The sequence below is a fragment of the Kryptolebias marmoratus genome, linkage group LG20, assembly GCF_001649575.2.
Source record: "Kryptolebias marmoratus isolate JLee-2015 linkage group LG20, ASM164957v2, whole genome shotgun sequence".
NCBI classification, from domain to species: Eukaryota; Metazoa; Chordata; class Actinopteri; order Cyprinodontiformes; family Rivulidae; genus Kryptolebias; species Kryptolebias marmoratus.
In genome coordinates this window covers 20,634,284-20,655,612 of record NC_051449.1, presented here as the reverse complement: position 1 = coordinate 20,655,612, position 21,329 = coordinate 20,634,284, and the positions used below count along the sequence as shown (strand labels likewise).

At 37.9% G+C, this 21,329-nt stretch overlaps 1 protein-coding gene and 1 long non-coding RNA gene across 2 annotated transcripts; both read left to right on the top strand.

The window, feature by feature from the left end:
- The first annotated feature begins 265 nt into the window (after positions 1 to 265).
- On the top strand, positions 266 to 16,416 carry LOC112450642. Its single transcript, XR_003039321.2, has 2 exons — positions 266 to 482; positions 15,015 to 16,416. It is a non-coding gene; the product is annotated as an uncharacterized LOC112450642 (long non-coding RNA).
- Positions 16,417 to 19,155: 2,739 nt separating this feature from the next.
- rgs5b (regulator of G protein signaling 5b) lies at positions 19,156 to 20,501 on the top strand. Its single transcript, XM_017420231.3, has 5 exons — positions 19,156 to 19,309; positions 19,432 to 19,509; positions 19,619 to 19,683; positions 19,771 to 19,934; positions 20,031 to 20,501. The coding sequence occupies exons 1-5, from the start codon at positions 19,266 to 19,268 to the stop codon at positions 20,205 to 20,207; spliced, it is 528 nt and encodes a 175-aa protein (XP_017275720.1). The 5' UTR covers positions 19,156 to 19,265; the 3' UTR covers positions 20,208 to 20,501.
- The last annotated feature ends 828 nt before the right edge of the window (positions 20,502 to 21,329 follow it).

The window sequence follows — 21,329 nt, the reverse complement described above, 5'->3', positions numbered from 1 at the left end:
TATTATTATTATTATTATTATTATTATTATTATTATTATTAATAATAATAATAATAATAATAATAATAATAATAATAATAATAATAATAAAAACATTGTTTATGCCATGTCCGCCATAAACAAAGGCGGACATGGCAATAAGAACACTAAATTGAAACATTAGAAGCACAGAAAAACTGGGCAGAAAGAGATGCAGGCTGGAAACTGGGAGCTAACAGGATGACTGAGGATGAAGATGAGGAGTATTGATGAGGAAGTAGCTGCAGGTGCGACTGATGAATAGGGACAGGTGTGAGTGAAGTGAGTAGGGCTGAGGAGCAGGGCTGACTGAGGGAAACAGCAAATGGCACAGAGGAACAAAGGAGCTAAACTTGATAGCAAAAAGAAACAACACAGAGCAGTAAAACCCACAAAAAGAAACAAAGACACAGATCCTGACACTGATTATAAAATGGTTTGGATAGGCTGGTAGTCATCAACAGGTAGGTTCTTCACATTACAACTAATAGCTGATGTTTCATGTTCCTACTTCTTCTTAAACTGAACAATTTACATCATGGACAATGTCATTATCAGTGAAATTGACCTTTCACCCCATCACAGTTATGTATTTACATATTAAACACATATATTCAGGATTGTTGTGTGAGGGAATTCATGCTTTGGATTTTGATTACTCTGATCATTTACTGGCAGGCATATTATGTACCGTTGGCAGTAATCTTGTTACTAGAATGTGTAGACAGAGTAAACAATATAAACGGAGAAAAAAAACATCCATGTTATTGTAGACAGAGGCAGGGACGCTTTGTACCTTGTGTTCAAACAGACACCAAAAACGGTGATTTTAAAAATCTCCTCTCGGAAGTTTATTTATTTATTTGTTTCTGTTTTTCTCAGCATAAAGTCTCTGTTTTTAAAATTATCCAGATTAAGGCCTTGGAAAACCAATTGTTCACTAAAACCTGAATCATCATTTAAATATAAAATAATTTCAGTTTTTTTCATTTTTCAAAGGAAAAACTGTAGATGATAATATTCCAGCCACAACTGAAATTAGGCACAACCATGCCACATTTGATTTTATTAGCATGGTTTGATTGAGACAAATATGTGATTTTAAAGGATTTTCGAGCTGATGCAGATGACATGTGATTCCACACAACTGTAGGCATGCTACATATTCTTTAAAAGTACCTAAAGTGCTAAAGATGATCTCATGCTTTGTGTAAGGATGACTCTGTGTCTCTTGACCACAGTAACTGAATCGCTAACTGTTTTAGTCATCCTAACATGCGGGTGTTTTTAACGAACAGAAAGTTTACGGTTTTACTTTTCCTCATGACTCATTGCAGCCTCAGACAGACAGTAGCACTGAGCTGGTTGATACAGTATGTGGGCGGATGTTCCACGCTGGCATTAAATGGCCTTGAGGTAAGTTTTCAAAGCACTTACGCTGGTTTTTGTGCCGCCGCGTTCTACACCTCCAATCAAAGATGTCATACTCTGAAACCGTCATCTTGTTCACTTTAACAGTTACATGTACTCTGACTGCGAAAGACTTTGTCTTGTTTCAAGGATTTTGATGGGATTCCCAGCAAACACGGCCATGGCAGGATTACACTTTGATCAAAGGTTTCTACAGAAATGGGAGCATCTTAGAGATTATTTGAAATAATAACGAAAAATCAAGATTTTTTGGGAGGGAAATTCCCATTATCATTTTTCCACATGCAGAAGAGTTAACAATGTCACTCTGTTATGTTACCCACGCAGCTTTGTCCTAGCCTCTTTAGTTTCAGTCAAAACTGTAGATTGGTCACTCAGGAAATGCCAAAGGGACATTCCCCAACCTTCTCAGGAATTCTGGTTGGAGAATATTGGTCATTAATTTGTAAACACAAACTCTGTTCAGACCTTGCACTGACTTCTGTCCTGAGTGATCTGACTGCAGGTGGATGAGTGTGTTCACTCCTGGTCCCTTTAGTGTGTACTACAAAACATTGTTGTGATCGGATGTCACTTACCCGTTCTGTATGCAGATACACACAGAGGGCTGTCAGCTGAGCAGCAAACAGTGTGACAGCATGTCTGCTGATGTTTCTTTAAAAACTACAGCACATTCAGACATCTGAACTGTATTTGTTTTTACATTAACATGGTTCAGAGACACTCAGGTCACATTATATGGAGTTATTTAGTACCCAATTAATCAGATAATTAGGCTAACATACATGCTATGAGAGAAATGAAGGTGGATAAAATGATTTGGGAACTCAGACCACAGAGTCAGAGCAAAGATTGAAGAATTTAACACGTGAAACTCCACCATAGTAAAACAATCATCTGTCATCTTCTGCTGTGTTTATTAGATGAATATAATGAAACATAACCCTAAAATTGTTACCCTGTGACTGACACAGTACGTTTTATTACACAGCGACCACAGTGGGTCTAATCAGCTCTAAAACAATCAGAACAAACATTAAGAGAAACTCACCATGTGTAGTCCTGATAATCCACACTGATTAATAAAATCCAACAAAATGGACATTATTATTTAAAAGGAATTCTGATAAATAAAACTTTTAGCCTAAAAATAAAAAAATTCAGGGATTGCTTTTTAATTTTCTTTAATCAAGCACAAGCTGAGTTTACTTTTTTATTTTTATTCATTTTAACCCTGAGACATCCAGGTAATAATTTTGATTGTGTTCAGACTACTAAACCTGTGGATAAAGGGGGTCCAGATCATTTTACATTCACAGTGAACATGTATAGAGAGCAAATGACAGCACATTGTTTTACTATGATGGAGTTAAATGTATTACATTTGTCAGTCTTTACTCTGACACTGAGCTCTGGAGTCACGTCAGTTCAGTAGAAGGTCCTAAAGCTTGGCCCAGGGCAAATTGTGTTTAGACTACCAAAAATGTGGATAAAAGAGGTCCATATTACCTCTGACGGTGGTGTGAGTTAAGATGTTTTCAATCCACATTGAGACTGTTTACACAATTATACTTGTGTCCAACAATTTTATCTGCTTTTTTGATTTGATGAAGGCTCTGTCCACATTATTACAAATATTAAAATAATCCTTTTTTCTGTGTTTGCACCTCCCATTCATGCACAAGCTTAAAATTGACAGAAAAAAAACAATGTATTTTTAAAATCACATTTTCAAAGTGAAGCAAAGTCTAAGTGAAAATGATGTAGCAGCCAATTTAATGAATGCCCACTATCCCTTGGTGGCCTGGAACCAAAACAACAATTAAAGCATTTGAACCATTTTTTTCCCCATCTCACTTTATCCTGATCTTGTTGCTATTAAATCCTCAGTTGTGTATTAAAATGGTGAACAGCAGACCAAACAGTTAAAAATTTTACGTTTTTTCTTACTTTTCTGCCATTGATCACAGCAGAACATTTTAAAGATCAATTATTACACTTTAGGAATATTTTAGCCATTTTGAAGTGAGTTTCTGTGTAAAAGTTACGAACAACTCATCTTACATGATGAAGATAGCTCTTTGAATGATCTCTGTTGGAAAGAGTTGATTAATTTTGAGCTAACAGATAGTCCAAATGCAGGCAAGACCAGAGTAGATTGTTGCTGTCTTCAAACAACTCCAACCACAAAAACTTTGCAACAGTTTATGCAAACGCTATTTTCAAGATCTTTACTTAATTTATTACAGAGTTCTTTTGTAATCTGCAAATGCAAATAGTACAGGCAGTATCAGTAGGAGTATTCTTCTATCCATCTTCTGCTACTTATTCATAGTCAGGTCGTAGGGGCCACAGGTCTAAGAGGGAAACCCAGATCTCCCTCTCCCCAGCAACACTCTCCAGCTGCTCCTGGGGGATCCCAAGACTTTTCCAAGTCAGAGAGGATTTATAATCCCTCCAGTGAGTTTTGGATCTGTTCTCCTCCCAGTGTGATGTACCTGGAAAACCTTTGAAGGGAGGCATTCTAGTCACATGACTGAACCACCTCAACTGGCTTCTTTTGATGCAAAGGACCAGCTGCTCCAATCCAAATTTCCCCGGATTATCTCTAAACCTGAGTTTGGCTTCCCTGCAAAGGAAGCTGAGCAGAAATGAGTCAAAATGCTAAGTACAGGGACATAAGATTCTGTGACAATGGATGTCCATGCATCACATGTTATTATATCTGCTTTCTGTGTTTTGACCACTTTGTTTTTGGTCCTGTTGAGAGTAGGGATGTGTGGTAATATCTTCTACATAGGATGGTTACGCTCTAAGATGGCCTCAAAGTGCAACGCATAGGTCACAACCCCTGGTTTCCAACCACTGAATGCAGACCCAAACCATCCATCCATCCATCCATTTTCTTTACCCGCTTCTCCATTCCGGGTCGCGGGGAGCTGGTGCCTATCCCCAGCAGTCACTGTGCGAGAGGCGGGGGACACCCTGGACAGGTCGCAAGTCCATCGCAGCAGACCCAAACCATTCATAATAAAAGTTGTACTGGACTGTGTATTTCACTCCTCTTTTTGTAGGTTTGGTGGAAACTTTGACATCACTGGACTAATACTCCCCTGATTAGCAGAGGCTGCCAGTTGCTACCACAAGCTGTTGCCTCTTCCTCCTCTGGATGGAAACATGTACAAAACCTTCATTATCAGGGGCTCTTGTCGATCTCACTTCTCCCTTTATAAGCCAAAGCCCTTTATAGAAGCCAAAACACTTCCAAACACTGGCTTTCAATGCAGAAGGAGCTGTTTGTATGTCTAGATCAGCCATCCCATTCATGTGTCTCTGTAAGATATTGCTTGGTTACTTGGTAACTTTTACACAGAATCTGGCTTCAGAATGCCTAAAATCTCCCTTTAATACCTCCAATGTTCTGCAGTAAATGTTCACCTTCTGTTCACAGTTTTAAGTGTTAACACTTTCCAGTGTCCAGTCTTTCAGAAACATCCATTCATTACTGTTTTGCTTTCTCCTTTCTGGGTTGAGAGGAGCTGGTGCCTATCTCCAGCAGTCACTGTATGAGAGGCGGGGGACACCTTAGACAGGTCTCCAGTCCATCACAGGGACACATAGAGACAAACAATACAAACAACCATTCACACTCTCACTCACACCTAGGGACAATTTAAGAGTTACCAGTGAATCTAACATGCATGTTTTTGGTCTGTGGGAGGAAACGAGTACCCGGAGTAAACCTGTGCGTGCACGGGGAGAACATGTAAACTCCACACAGATAGGCAGAGAGGCAAACCTGCGACCTTTTTGATGTAAGGCAACGGTGCTAATCACTGCTCCTCCATGCCGCTCTGAGAAACATGCATTTGATTTATTATTTTAATTTCATTCTCTCTCTTTGTATTTTCGAAGCAACACTTCATGGCATTTATGTGTCATAAACTCAAAAAAGCACTTAGACAAAAATTCATATTTTTAACTTTTTCATTATTAAACATCTTAAATATTTTATTTAATTAAAAATATAAATTATTTAAAGAACTTTCAATAACACCAGGGTAGCTGTAACTTCAGTTAGAAGCAAAGTTTTTGTTGTCTGAATCTGTGTTGCATAACAATGAGAAAGCTCTACACTGATTTATGTCCTTTGAGTTTTTCTTTCCTACCAGCAGCATGCATTGCTTGGCTTTGTGTTGCAGCAAAGGAAACGATCATTATGCACATTAATTCTCTCCAAGCCTCTTCTGGACTCCCATAGGCACCAAATTAGCTGCTACAAGCAGCCTGGCTAAGATCTTCCAGTGTGCATGAATTGCCAAACAACCAATCCCAGTTTGTTTTATCTGTGCAGAGTATGCAGGGATTCCACGAGAAACTCGGATAAAGTGCAAAATCTCACCAGGATTGCACGCAAAAGCCTTGCGTTTCCATAGTATAAAAATGAACACATTGATTGGATCTAATATTTTTCCACTTTTGCAGAGTAATGTGGGTCTGAGGACACCATGGGTGCAGATGTTTAATATGGATTCTGATTCCAAATGAATTTGCTGAAAAGAAAATATCTGAACACAGCTGTAAAGTTTTTTTTTAAGCTAAATGCCACAAAAGGGTCTAACAAGACCAAACAAGTCATTTTAAGGCAAAGGAAGCCTTCAAGTAGCGTAGTGTTAGTACTTGGAGCACATTTGGATCTTTTTGACACTCAAGTTAATTTGTAGACGAATAAATTCTTATAAATTCTTGACCAAGCATCAGTTTTTAAGGGCAGAACATTCTGTTTACATATTTTATAAACTACATGAGAAGGGTTGATTTTTGCAGCTCAAGTTTTTTTTCCAAAATGATTTTATCTGATGTTTATTGAGTTTACTAAACTCTGTACAAAGCCAGGGTATAAACAGGCTACAGGCAGAGCAAAGAGCTCTACTAGTTTTTTGTCCATTTTCAAGTGGAGTTCTGTGTCACAATTTTGGAGGTTTCTTGATGTTTTTGTTTTGGTAATTAATTTTTTCCTGTTAGATTTTCCTATTTCCTTGTTTGTCATTATGTTTTTGTGATTTCTGCCAGTGTTTTCTGTTTATTAAATACCAATAACCTGGGCTTTTGAGATTATATATCCCCAGTTAGGGTGTTTCCTCAGCTCCTCTTTCACCTGTTGCTCATCAACTATCTGCCCACTTGTTCTCACTATCTAATCACACATTTTAGTGTATCTAAGCTTCTTGGTTTTGCTCAGTTATTATCAGATCCTTGCACGCATGTCTCCTGTTCAGTCCTTCTTTCTTGTTTGCTTGTTTGTTTTATTGTTGTTACACTTGGACCTCTGGTTTTGTTTCATTTATTCAACTGCCTCCTACTGCATGTGCCCTTGGATCCTTACCAATTGCCAAACATTACAGTTCTGTGTTAAAGTCATGCACAAATATCTAGCCTGTTGTAGATAGCTCTTTGAATGACCTCAGTTTTGAAAAATAGTTTAATTCTGACAGGAATGACGAGCCAATGAAGAGTCAAGTGAGACTAAGAACAAAATGCATAGCTGCTGTCTTAAAATGGCTCTAATCTCAAAATTTTTATAGCAGTTCATGAAATTTCTTTTTTCATTTCATCATTCGTAATTCGTAATTTTTTCAGTAAAAATGTATTACCATGGGATTCTGTGATTATTTGCAAGTGCAAATAGCAGCAGCAGCAGCCGGCTGTAGCTGTTCTAGTGCAGCCTAGGGTAAATTACTGCAAGTATCTTGTATCCTGTATCTTTCTGTTGTGTCACGTGAAGCTGTTGTTTGTGTAAAGATATAATTTGTTGAAAATTTGAGCTGTTGGAAGACAGCAAAATTAGCTTCACAAGTGGGTCCAATTGGACCACACTGATAAGCAAATAAGAGCCAGTGAGAGTGGACACTTCTAAAGCATATTTGATCGTCTTAAAAGAACTTCAGCAGTTCATGCAGTTGTTGCTATTTAAACTTTCAAGTTGCTGACAGTTTCACATTACGTGGTTATTTCTGAACTGATCCAGGCTGCAGCAGAAATGTTACATCTCGTTGCTGCTGCTTTGGATTTTCAAATAACCAAAAACCTATTTGTAAATTTCTGTGTAATGAGAAACTGACAACACTGTAATGGTTTATGAAATATTGTTCACATGAACCAATTTGTATTTTCTAATTTGTAAGATGTGAGTTCTTCAAAGTCACCACCACTCCACTTTGGTCTTTGTTGCGTTCAGACTAGCCTTTAGCTCATCAGTCCTATTTATTGAAGTTGTTCCAAACTTTTACATCACTGTCATTTTTTCAGTCCATGATTATTTACTAAAAGAAAATTCTATGGTTATTTGCAACGAAAACAGCAGCAGCATCTGTAACACTTCATGCTGGAATATCATATTATTTCCACTGAAATAATCATATCATGCAAAATTGGTAGCAATTCAAAAGTTTATAAAATAGTATTTGCATGAACCTCTAAAACATATTGGAATTTTGAGGTGATTTTAAAATGGCAGCAATCAGCTTTGGTCATGGCTATGTTTAAATTAGCTCATCAGTCTGCCCAAAATGAAACTATTCCTCCAAGCTGAGGTTGTTCAAAGAGCTATCCACAACAAGTAAGATGTTAATTGTTCATCACCTTAACACAGAACCCTGTATCAAACGGCTGAAATGTGTTGGGGTTAAAAAAGAAATACCAATAAAATTTATGCATCATTTTAATTTTTTCAGCTTAAGTCATAGTAGCTTACAGATGAGTCTCTGGCCTGAATTTGATTGCAGAATTTCACCAAATGAAGACAATGAACATAGTTGACATTTATTTTAGGTAAACATTAGCACCCCAGCATTGTTGTTAGCATTTAGCTGTACATGAGTTTGGCCTCTTAGAGCTCCTGAAGTAGTTTTAAAATAGACTTTCTCTAATGATGCACATTCACAGTTTAGTTCTGAGAAAGAGCTTAATGGGAGTTTCCACACTCATGTGTTGCCGAGCAGACACGACTCACTGATGTGCTTGCCAAGATACTTTCAACAGGCCTGTCCCACAATGTTCATCAGCCCAATTGTACCACAGGGCTTAAAACCAGGCAAACGTTTTCCTGCTGTTGTAACGGAAAACCTCTATTGAAATCAAAAATAATATTGGTTGTTTCAATAGTCCACAAACAGGACTTGCAAACATCTTAAAATGTGTTGCCTAAACACTGTAATTAAAGTAGATTATTTTTTTCTCAAAGAATTTCTCACAAAAATTTCTTTTACTTTACATTGTAATATTTCGAATAGATTCAGTTTTGAAGCAATTGAAGAATAGTTTAAGTCACAAGAATAACAAGTTAACAGCTAGTCTGAGGCCAAATGTGAACCAAAGTAAACTGCTGGCAATGAAGCAATTAATAAACAAGGGGTTGAATGAATTGTTATGAATTTTTTGGTGCATGGAGTTGTTTTAGGAAAAAAACAGCCTTCGTTGTTTTAGGTTTTTTTAGCATGTCGCTCTGCTTGGACTAGCTGTTAGCTCATGAGTTCGGTCAGAATTAAACTATTTCTCCAAACTGAGGTTCTTCAAAAAAACACTGTTGACAGGTAAGATATTAATTGTTCAAAAGCACCATAAAAGTCATTTAAAAATCTGTCATTTAAAGTTAGAACTGTTAACAAAAACAGAAAAAAGGCAAAAAATCTTCTAGAATTTTTCTTTTTGAAGCACGTGTTGTGGTCAGATGAGACCATCTACATTAACAAAGATGGATGAAGTGACTCCTGTAACTTCTGATGTCCAAAATAAAGCCAAAATGTCTGCAATTTGGCAGCTGCCTTGTTGTATTTTTGGAGTTAGTCTGTGCACTTGGATTATAGGGCTCGACACGAAGTTCTCACGTACACCTCCTTTCAACTCAAATAATAAATTGAAGCTAGACATTAAAAAAACAAACATATTTAAACATATAGCAGCAAGGGAAAATCTTATGTAGCAAAAATCAAGACCTGGAAAAACAAATATCTGAAGTGTATTTTTATTTTTTAAGGAAATGCCCCATTCATTTAAAAAGTAAAACTTGTACTGCAGTCAGCCACTAGGGGCACTGGTCCTTTGTGGCTTCGACTTTCAGCTTCCAGTTCTGTCTCTAGTTATAATATATGTTGATGGATGAGACTAAAACTGAACTTTTTAAACATTAAAGAAAATCATGTCCAGTCCAAATCTAACACCCCTCATCATGCTGGGAACAGTGAAGCATGGTGGTGGCAGCAACATGCTGGGGAAATGTTTTTATATCAGTGTTAACAGTCCATAACCTTTTCCACAGAACCTCACTCCAGCAGATCTGAACTATCCCTTCAAGGCTTGTACATTCTTATCTTAGAACATCCTGACAAATTTGTAAAAGTGTCAAATTATACAATAAACATGGAAAAAACAACAGTGTCCCCTGGCACTAATGTGACATTCTGTCTGATTTTCTGGCACCTCGTTAACCTTCTGTCCTCAGTCACCCATCCTTGTACAATGCTGCCATATTTCTAAATAAGAAAAGGCGCATTATGGTTTTGTGTTCCTGATCATTTCCTTTAAAAAAAGATTTATGCCTCCTGCTGCTGAATTTCAGACAATGTACCCAATTAACCACGTGTCTACCAACGTCCTGCTGGTACTCTGTTATCTTCGGCGTTTGTTGCAGAGCCAGAGAGGGCAAACTTATTAGTCTCCTGCAGAGGATTCTTCAGAAAACTGAGCTCCTTTTTTGTTTTGCCCACTCTGTGTAATTTTTCCAAGAAGAAAGAGAAGCTTCGCATGAGTTGGCTAACGTGTTCACAGAAAAAAAGGGTCCTGCGTGTTAATACAAATGATGATACCGTTATGGGCTAATTGTGATAAACTTATGGATTTGATGATTAGTCTGTCAACACACAGTGATACTTTCTCCAGATTACAAACAAGCAGTTGCAGCTTGCTACCAGATGAGTGAAAAACAACCCATGCATGTATTAATAGAAGCCAGTGTGTCAAAATTAAAAATGCATTCAGTTTTAGTAGCTGGCAGATACAGAGAACTAACAAGACAGATGGGTCTGTCCAGAAGCCCCGTGCAGTCACTGATATTCCCCTGAACCTGAGCCTAGTTAACATTGATTTGTCATCCTTCCTGCTGAATCTCCAGATGTTCTATGGCAGGTTGACATCTGATAATCTGCAGATAAGATCATGTGCATCCGCGGCAGCCAGTGGCCATCTTACTTGGGATGCATCAGGTAAGCCTCCACCTGCTCTGTGGGATAGATAGCTGAGTAAATATGCAGATCATGGCCGCTCTGTTCGCAGCAGATGGTGCCGCTCAAACCGTATCTGCAGTCTGCACACAGCAAAACAGCAAGAACAGGTTGGAAAAGCAAGAGGCGATTCGATGTGCTGCCTCCAAGCTCAAAACACAAAGTCAAAATGTCTGAGGTTCAATGTGGGTTAAAGAGGATGAGGAGGAGTGGTTGAATTTAGAAAAAAAAAAAAGGAAACGGCTAGTTGGAGGTCTTCCAGAAAAAGGGCTGGGGTCAAGTCGGCTGGGAAATTGACTACCATCTGGGAATTTCATGTTGCCGTGTACTTCCCGCATTTAAAAGACCTTTCCAGAAACAAGACTCTGACTGTGACAAAATCTATAACAGTGGGACAGGAAGCTGTTTAACCCTGTGTGTGTAAAGACAATTAACATTACGACATAAATTAAATTTTTAAATTAACAAAATCACATGAGACTTTTTTTTTTGTAAACATTGTTCTATCATTCTAGGGTAACACTTGTCAGCTCATGCTGAAAACAGCTGCTGTGGTGAGGAGAGGCTGATGTTATGTGGGTGATGGGATCACCTGCAGAAGCTGCGAAGTAACGTCCTGGTGGATGACAGGAAGCAGGTCTTTCCAGCACGACATTGTGGCTCAAGCTCCTCAAGAGATTTTGGGAATTTTGTCAGAGCAAGTAATTTTGTGCATTTGTCTAATTATAAAAGTCCACGCTAAAGGAGATGTGTGCCTGAAACTGTGCTGCAACACGCATTCAGAGTGACGTCTCCCAATGGCTTTTAGTAAATATATCTCATGAGAAGAAATCGACTAAAAGCAGCAATCTGCTGCACTGCTGCCTTCATGAGCAAGAGCAATGCAAAAGCAGTCAGACATAAGTCAAAGTAATTAATTCATGGGTTAATTAATGTCCATAAATTGGATTATTGCAGGCTTTGATTTTGAACAGAAGGGGGCAAATATGCTTTGTCTATCATTTTTATGTTGACAGCAACTGCACAGTTACATGTAAATGAGACCAGAGGCCAGTGCTGTCGGGTATTAAAGAAGTGTCCTCCAGAGGCCAAAAATGAATGAGTTATAGCTCAACCCCCAAACCATGGATCGGTTCCAAAAATGTTTCTCTGTACCAAAGTTCAAACAGATGTCTCTAAAAATCTGCAGTTCTTATTATCCTTAGCAAGAATTAAAGCCCCATCTGCACTACTCCAATTACTTTAATAACTCCTATTTAATCTCTCCATTCAAAGAAAAACCTCTATCCATACAATTCTAACGAAAATATTGAACCACTAAGATGGGTTGAGGTTCAACCACATTTACATATCAAGAAACAGAGAAAGAACATTCTTAACTTGGCTAAAGACTTGAAAAGAATTTTAGCTTGTTTTCCTTTATTCATGTATGTGTATATATATATATATATATATATATATATATATATATATATATATATATATATATATATATATGGGTTGAGGTTCAAGCAGGAGAGAATTTCTGTATTTAAAAAGATCTATCCAGCTATAGTGAGGACTGTGCCGTAATGTAAATCTGTTTTATACACCAAATATTTTGTAAAGGTATGGGTCCCTTCCGTTAAAATAAAACATCATTTTCTTTGTGAACTTTTATGGCAGTTTTTCAATGAAACTGGAGGGAAACATGTGAGATATGACTGATCAAATACCAACATGGCCTCAGCTGCCTCCTTATTGGAGAGTAATGGAACAAAATAGAAAAACTTGTGTGAAACACATTGACTTTAGTGACATTGGTATTAAAACCTTAAGGGAAATAAGGCAATTTCTGAGAAGGCGCAACCAGCAAAAAGATTTTAAAAACTGGATCTAGCTGGTGAGAGAGTTATTACGAGCACAAAACAGGACACGCAGCAGTGTGGTCCCTGTCTGTTAGGGGTCACCAAAATCTCTAATGAATTGCTCAGCTATTGGCTCTGTGATGACACCAGTGTGGTATGGCCACTGTCAATCTCCTATGACCTTAGAAAGGAATGAACAAACACATGGTGCAGGGCATTCCTTTGGGTCTGAAACAGTATGACGGATTGTCTTTACTCGATCTCTAAATCCCCAGGAAACAACTCCAGGAAAGTGCGTCGGGGCAACTTGCAGGAGGGAGTTTTGTGGGCAGAGTTAAAGAGAAAAAAGTAACAGGCTGTCACATAAGGCACATAATACTTAAATATACTTAGAAATACTCATATAAGTATTTTAGGATTATTATAAATTTGTAAATGTATCATAATAGTGTTATAAATATTATACTCACCACACATCTGTGCCAAATACTACAAAACAAGTTCAGCATGACATGAACTAACTACCCCCAACAATGAAGAGGCCATTTAAAGTTTCTACAAAGCTGGTAATCAGCTGAGTAAGTCAACCCAGGATTTCTGATTCTGGGTCAGTGTGTGTTCATGTAAAACAGATATCCTGTTACCATGGTAACAGACCCAGGGGCACTGAAAATCTTACACTGAACCTGAAGTTACCTCAGTAACTTCATAGCACAGCGCACTGATCTTAGACCCCCCTCCACACTACTCTTTGTATACTTTTAAACTGTTTTTTTTTAACTCATGTTTTTTATCCACAATTCTAACAAAAAACACTGAAGTACCCATGCCGCACCTCCAGGTGGCGAGAACCCTCACATTACCAACATACAAAAATGTAGAGAAAAAAAATTCTTCGCTCCTCCACAGATTTTCCCTAAACTTGTTTATTTTTCTCTAATATCAGTTAACAAATCTACACGTAGGAAAGTGTTTTGCTGTTGTTTTATCTTCTTTTTTTAGTTTGTGTGTACAAGATGTGCAAATGTAGCTGAAAATAGTTTTAAATAAATATCTAGAGTAATGTGGACAGAGCATTAGTTTCATTCTTGCATTGCATTGATTATTATTACACACAGTATATTTTCTATCATCTTATTTATCTCTTTGTTAGTTTGTTTCTTGTGTCAGAGTGTTATATTTCTGTGGACGATATCTTCACATTTTTTCATCATGGTTCACAGTCCCTGCACTGAGTTATTTAGCTTCATGGTTATGGATTTCCTGCCTTCCCACCACTTTTTCGTCATCAAAAGGTTTCTTTAGGTTCATGTCAAAAATCAAACAATTGTAATCTAAACAGTTTCTCCTAAGCGTTGTTGCGCTGTAAATTACCTGGAATTAATTTTTCCTGCAAAGTGAAAAAGCACAAAAACAACAAAATTAAAATATGTTTGTTTAAAATTTCCAGTTTATTTCATGAAGTCTTTATTTCTTAGTGAAATATGGTAACATAACAACTTTATGCCTCTAAATTAAAGTGAATCATTTTCAGACTCATGACTAAAGCAGGAAATTTAGTTCTGTTTGTCAAACAAAACGAGCTCTGTAATCGTACTAAGTTCATCTTCACAGCTCTTTGAACTGGGTCAGTTTCCCACTGACATGTTTCATAACAAAAACTGTCAGCGCTGTTTTTGTTTTTATTCCGTTGTGTTTTCAGACAATAGTTGAGCTGTGTTACACACTCTGACCTGTTATCAAATCTTTGCCTCATTTCCGCTCATTATTTTCACAATGAATATGAATGTCTGGTACAGTCACCTAACTCAATTTGGAAGAAGGTCAAGAAACATGACACATATACAGAAAAAATATAACCAGGCTTAAATAAGTGAGCACAGGTTTTAGGATATGGTTCAGCTACTGAATAACATCAATTTTGTGGCAATGTAACTGATTATATCATTACGTTTGTTGTTGAATGGTTAGTATAAAAGAACTTTTAAAAACATTGTAACTCAGATGTATGAGATCTAATAGTTGTCCATGACGGATAATTTAAAAATTAAATTACAGCTTCTTGGTTGCAGTTTTTAAAATGCTACCAGCTTAATTACCAAGTGCAAATATTTAGGCTTTTCTTGGCCCATATTTAAACTCTGCATCTGTGCGTGGAAAAGCCTCAGATATAAAGGAAAATAACAGGGTTCAGCAGCATGAATGATCGTGTTTTGAATGCTTCAGCTCATAAAAACATGTTTACAACCAGTGAAGTATGGTGAAAAAAGAAAGTTGGCCTTGGTTCAGGTCACAATGTCCTGACAAATACTGACTAGAGACGTGACGTTTATGAACAATTTGAATCTTTTGAACGGCTCTGTCAAAGGGAGCCGAGTCACAGACGGTAAAGAGCCATTCAGTTCTTGTTTTAACCCCCTTCTTGTGTTTTCCTCCTCAGATGCAGAAACGCACCCAATCCAGTTCCACTGAGACGAAGAAAAAGCAACAGGGAGGAGCGCAGCAGTTGTCATAATTGGTGAACACACACTCCGGAGTGTTGCTCGCTTGACAAGTCATGTGGTACGGCTGTGCATGTTAACTTACGGCCATACGTTATGGCATATGTCGTAATGCACCACTTGCAGTAACATGTGACTAACTTTTCAAACAAGCCAGTCCTCTGAACGATTCTTTGGAAATGACGGAGCCGCAAGATCCGGATCCCTTCAAGGAGCCATAAATTCTGTCTCTAATACTGACCCAAGAATGAAAATAGACCCTCCAGCCTTCAAAGCAATGAACTTCAACCCAGAAATGAAGCTTGCCATAATGTAAATCTGAGAAAAACATGGGAGAAGTAGGGGAAGGTGTTCTTTCCGTTTAGTTTCGAGTTTATGGGGGAAAAATCAAGTTGTTTGCTTGGCTGGATAAAACCACTGCTAGGGGTCACACTGTGGGTTTGGATGAGACCAAGTGGTTGTATTGTGCAATTTCCTGATATGTGGGGTGTACAGATGTCACAGGGGCCAGATGTTGGAACCAATGGGTATCTGAGGACACCTACATCATCAGGAAGGTTCTCCCAAGGATCACACAAAACGGATTACACAAAGGGAAGATTGTTGTACCTAACCCATCCAGACACAGGTATGAGACTCTGTACAACCCCTTTTGTCATCCTGCAACATCTTTTTGATCAACCCATGTAGGCAACAGGGTGTGACTTCAGGTCATCCCTAGTAATGATTTGGAGACTTAATCTACACAGCGCTACATCAGTGACATCTTCATCTGCATGTCTTCCACATCCAGAGACAGGACCCTACGGTTTCAATAAGGCCACACCTGTCTGCCCACATCCCATGTGTCTATGGTGTACCTGCGTCGTGTTGAGGTCCTCCTGTGGTCAGGAGGTCCTCAAATCTTTTCCCAGTCCAACATGTGTAGCTTCAGCTCAGACACTAACTCTGACACAGTGATGATCTGTTGGATCTGGAGGGCCTGTTACGATGGATGTAGGACTTTGTTCATCGCTTATATCCAGACCCCAGGGGGCCACGCCATGCTGACATGGGACGAGCAGTGTGCCTCTGATACTGTATTCATTGCAATACAGTCACATGAACTTTCAACAAGTTTTACTTCATTTCTACCATTTAATGTGGGTGTTTAAAATTTCTGTCAGTGACTGAATATAAATGTGGAATCTCATTTAAACTCATAAAGGGCAGTCTTCAAATCAAACCTTTAGGATTGTACACAGTGGGTTCTGGTCGTAGTTTTTTTTGTGTGTGTTTTGAAGAGTTGTCATTTATGTTTCTATTATGTTACCATAAATCATTACACATTGTGGACAAACAGGATCCGTTTCAATCCATTTTTACCCTCAGCTGGAGCCTAATGAATGTCATCATCCTAAAGGACATAAAAGGCACATTACTCATTCTTTTTCTAAGAACGGCACCACATTGTTTGATGCCTTGTGTCCAACATTTACTGGTTACATCTACATACCCAGTTTCACAGGAAGCAGGAGGGGAGAAGCTCATTATTTCAGTCTGATGTGGCCTTGCTTAGACATGCAGGGTTGTGAGTTGGCCAACAAAGCCAGTTAGAGGGAAATTATTGTTTGTAGCAGACAGAGGAAGCCATCTCAGCCACCATCAGTGAGCTTTTAGCCTTTACATCCTGCAGCCTGATTGACCTCTTCCTGAACATTTTGTTGAACTCATTGAGAAACAGGCCATTAGCAGAGTTTACTGTTAACTGGCTCCACTGTCTGCTCTAATTATAGACTCTCACATTCAATGAACTATTGTTTTTGCAAGCCCAAAGGTATTTATAGACTGGACACAGCTGTCTTTGCATTGCTGTGCCTTGTTAGGAAATAAATGGGAGCAAAAAAGGAAAGATAGTCCAGACAGGGGATTGCGTAAGATGAAATTCAAACACATTTATTTCTGTACCTGTGAGGACAATGCCTAAATTACTTCATAATCTACAATACTCACAAGGAAGTGAATATGATATTAAACCAACATTGTTCAATATGAAAACATATTTCTGTTGGATTATAATAGGACGTTTAATGAGTACTTTATAATTTATTGGCTTTTGTAAAATTGTTTTTCAGAGTTTATTGTCAAGTTGCTTTCAGAGTTGTCCAATCCAAAAACTACTGATGAAAAATGTTCTTCTAGTTCTGACAGAATGGCATCAAAGTTTTTACTTTTAGTTCATTTTTAGGGTTTTATGCATCAGGACGTAATAAAAACCATCTGGTCTCTGCCAGGTTAAAAAATTATTCAAATCTAACCTCAGTGTGCAAAAACTCACAACAGATTCCACAATGTCATTATTTATTAAACAAAACAGTTTAAAAATAAAAATTTACGCTTTACAAAGAAATATTTTTTGACATTTATGATGACCAAAAACTGCAGATATGATATTTATATACAACAAAAACTGTAATGTTAGAAACAGATGGAGCAAAAAAATAAAAAGGTAAATTATAAGTTTTCTCAACCTCAATTTCTTTCAACAGCAAAACTGAATAAGGAATAAGTTATCTATCACAAAATTTCTGAAAAGCGTTTAATGGGTGCCACTTCAGCTACTGCCCAAAACTGCAACACACGTCAGCTTGCTTTTATAAAACCCAAAAGTAATTTGAGAAAAGTTATAAAGATCCTTTAAATCCAGTTTTGAAGAGAACCTTCTGTTTAGATACAATAGAAGAGAGTTTGGTTGAGTGCACTTTGCACTTTGCTTGGACTTAAAAGAAAATAAAAGCAGTGAAAGACACACTGGGTGAACAGGGACATAAATTCCTCCATTTTGATATATAAACTGTATAAGGAGTGTAGAGTTTGTGGAAATAAAAATAATTTGTTTGCAATTTTTTTAAAGAAAATTACACAGCTAAGTTAAACATTTTGTTTAACTCTCCAAAAATCATAAAATTAAACTTTAATATTGTTCACATTTTTATACAATTAAAGTACCAGTTCTGTCACGTGAAGTCAAACTTTCTGTGAAACATTTAAACTTTGAAACATGTTTCTGCTGTGAAGTCTGTCTGAGCCGGGCTTCAAAATTCATTCCATAGTCAACCTTTGTCTATAGTGAAGTTTTTCTTAATTTTTTCACAAATTTAAAATAAGCTGTACAATGTACTGCTACCAAAGGTCATAGCACACTGTTCTAGAGCTGCACGTTTTGATATATTTTTATCACATTTTGCTGAAAAACAAAAGAGGGGTGATGATGTTTTGTCTGTGTGTATTCATTTCACTGTCTGTCTGCAAAATAGCTCATGAACCTATGGATAAATTCTAATGAAACGGTCAGAAAATAATTATTTTATATACATCTACAGCTGACTAACGTTTGAATTCCATCCATCAAAAAATGCCAGGTTTTTCTTTTCTATGGGTTTTTCCAAAACTGCAACGTATGATGGAAACTGAATAATAACAGTTTAATAGGATTAAGGATGCTTCAAGGCATCTTTCATTAACTGGTGTGATAATAATGCACCAAGTCAGAAGTCTAATGTTGTCATAATCGTTATGTTTAAAACGAGGATTAATGTATGTTTTGTTGACATCATTTGCAGAGCAAATTCAACTGATATAACTACTGTTTTGGGAATGTATTTTATTTACATAAAAACAATGGTACTCAGCAGTATATCTGGGTTTTCACCGAGTGTCAGTCCTTCTTCTGCACACATTCAGATCTGCCTAAACCTGTGTGGAATTGAAGTTCTTTATCTCCCAATTATGACATTTTCCAGCTGAAGGGGATTTTCTATCTTGGTAAAAATGTCTTGTTCTTTTTAGGTCCTAAATTATACAGACATAACACATGTAGAAAGCCCCCCCCCCCATCCCCCCCTTAAGTGCCGCACTCACACACACACACTCACACACACAGTCCTCGTGCCCCTATTGACCACAAGGACGTTCAAGAGCTGTGAAGTAACTCATTCGGTGAGTCGTCATTCAGCAGTGAGCAGGAAATGCAGCGTCGAGGAGTCTCCTCATTCTCCCACACATCTCCTGTCATTGGCTGAGAGGCGTGATGTCACACACTGGGCTCTATAAGAAGTCACTTTCCCACACAGGCAGACAGCAGAGCAGAGCGCTTGATCACTGAGGACGGGGAAAAATCACCCAGGAGCAACTTTTGGAAATATCTCAACATGTGCAGAGGACTGGATTCACTGCCCTTCACCTGCTTGGAGAGGTGAGCTCAGAGGGAACTTTGTTTTTAAAAAAAAAATTAAAAAAAGTTCAAACCATTTTATCACAACTGCAGCGTGGACTCTCCAACTGTGAATTTATAAGACTTTCTCCTAATTCTTGCAGGGCAAAGGAGCTGAGGGCGTTGTTTGGAAGTTTGCTACAGAAGTCAGACCACAGCATCAGGAAAAGTGACAAGCTAAAGTAAGACATTCAGATAACTGTTCTTTTTTTTTATAAGCATGTAAAAAGTAGCACATTGTAGCTTTTTTATTACTTTGTAATACTTATTCATGTTTTTCTGATGATCCAGGTTAAATGAAGTGAACGAGCCCATGAAGTGGAAGGAGTCATTTGAGAATCTGTTGTCCAGCCAAAGTAAGTCTTTGATTCGCTTGTTCCACACAGTTTATTCTGTCCAGATGATTTGAGACGATGTTAACCGCTCATCTCTTCTGTCTCCAGATGGACTGTGCCTGTTCAGGGCATTCCTGGTGTCAGAGTTTAGCGAGGAGAACATCGCTTTCTACCTGGCATGTGAGGACTACAAATCAACTAAGCCTTCGAAACTGGCCCAGAAAGCAAAGAAGATCTATGAGGAGTTCATCGGTTTTGATGCGCCGCGAGAGGTGTGTGTCGAATAATTACAGCAGAGTCTTCGGCATGTTTCTTTTACCTTCTTGTGAGATGTGTCTAACATGATGTCTGCTTCTTCTGTTTGGCAGGTGAATCTCGACCATGCGACCAAAGCGATCACCAAGGAGAACATGGAGCGGCCCAGTCAGTCCTGCTTCGACGAGGCCCAAGCTAAAATCTACATCCTGATGGAGAAAGACTGCTACCCTCGTTTCCTCAAGTCCTCAATGTACCTGGAGCTGACCAGAAAAACCAGAACAGGCTAAATTAAAAAAAAGGGCGGGGGAAACTGTTAATGAAGCAGCTGACACGATTTCTCCTCAAAGGGCTGTGAGTTTACTGACACGAGAGGAGCCTGGAAGGGTTCAGATCAGAAACCCTGAACCCGAGGAGTTTCCTGATGAGTCGTGGAGTCGTTTACTGAGCCACACTCTGATCGGGGTCTAAGCTGGAGGCTGAAGTCCACGTGAAGCTGGGAGAAGAAAGTCACCCAGATGGAGATACAGGAGAAGTGTGTACTACACACAAAAGACTGAATGGATCCACCGCCAGAGTGGCTTCACGCAAAAACTGAAAAATTATACGACTGAACCACTGGAAGACGAGCATAATTGCTTATTTATTTCTTATTTATTTAAGTTAAATGTTTATTTAGTGAATGTTTGCTGTGCAATCAATTGTTGAAAATATATTTGTATTTTATAGTTTTTTATGTGAAAGTAAATGCATCAAATAAAAAAAAAGTTTTGATAAAAGTTGACTGTTTTGTTTCATGAAAAATACACAGAATTGAAAATAATTGGCCTCTTTTCATGTGGCAAAAAGAGAAAGTCTTGCCATTTATCTAACCTATGATCCCAGGTTTTTACTTCCCATTCAGGTGATGTCGTGGCAGAAATATTAAGGGAGACAGTCTCAAAAATTACACAGTAGTTCAATCAAATGCTGCTTTATAAACCTTTACATCACACTTCATATTAGTTTTTTATAGTTCTTGGGTTTTTTACAAATACAATTAGAAGCAGGATTATTATAGACAAAGTATTATTTCCCTTGGCATGGAAAAAGTTCTTTAAAAAAACTCATATTGAAGGAATTAATTAGTTTTCCAGAGAAAAGAGAAAAAAACGTGACTCAATTAAAAAAAATGTTTTTGCTCAAAACTGAAATGGTTTCCTGATGTCTCACAAAAAATTGATTCCTTAAAATAATCCTGTTGTAGGAGAAGGATTCTTTGCTACCTTTAAACTAAAAGATATTTTAACCCGAACTAAGTGGTCAAAGAGGGGGTGGATTACTGGGCAACCAGAACAGTAAAATAAAAATGCTTTTCAAACAGGTTTAAATCAGAAAATCATTCATTCATAACACAAAAACTGTAAATCATC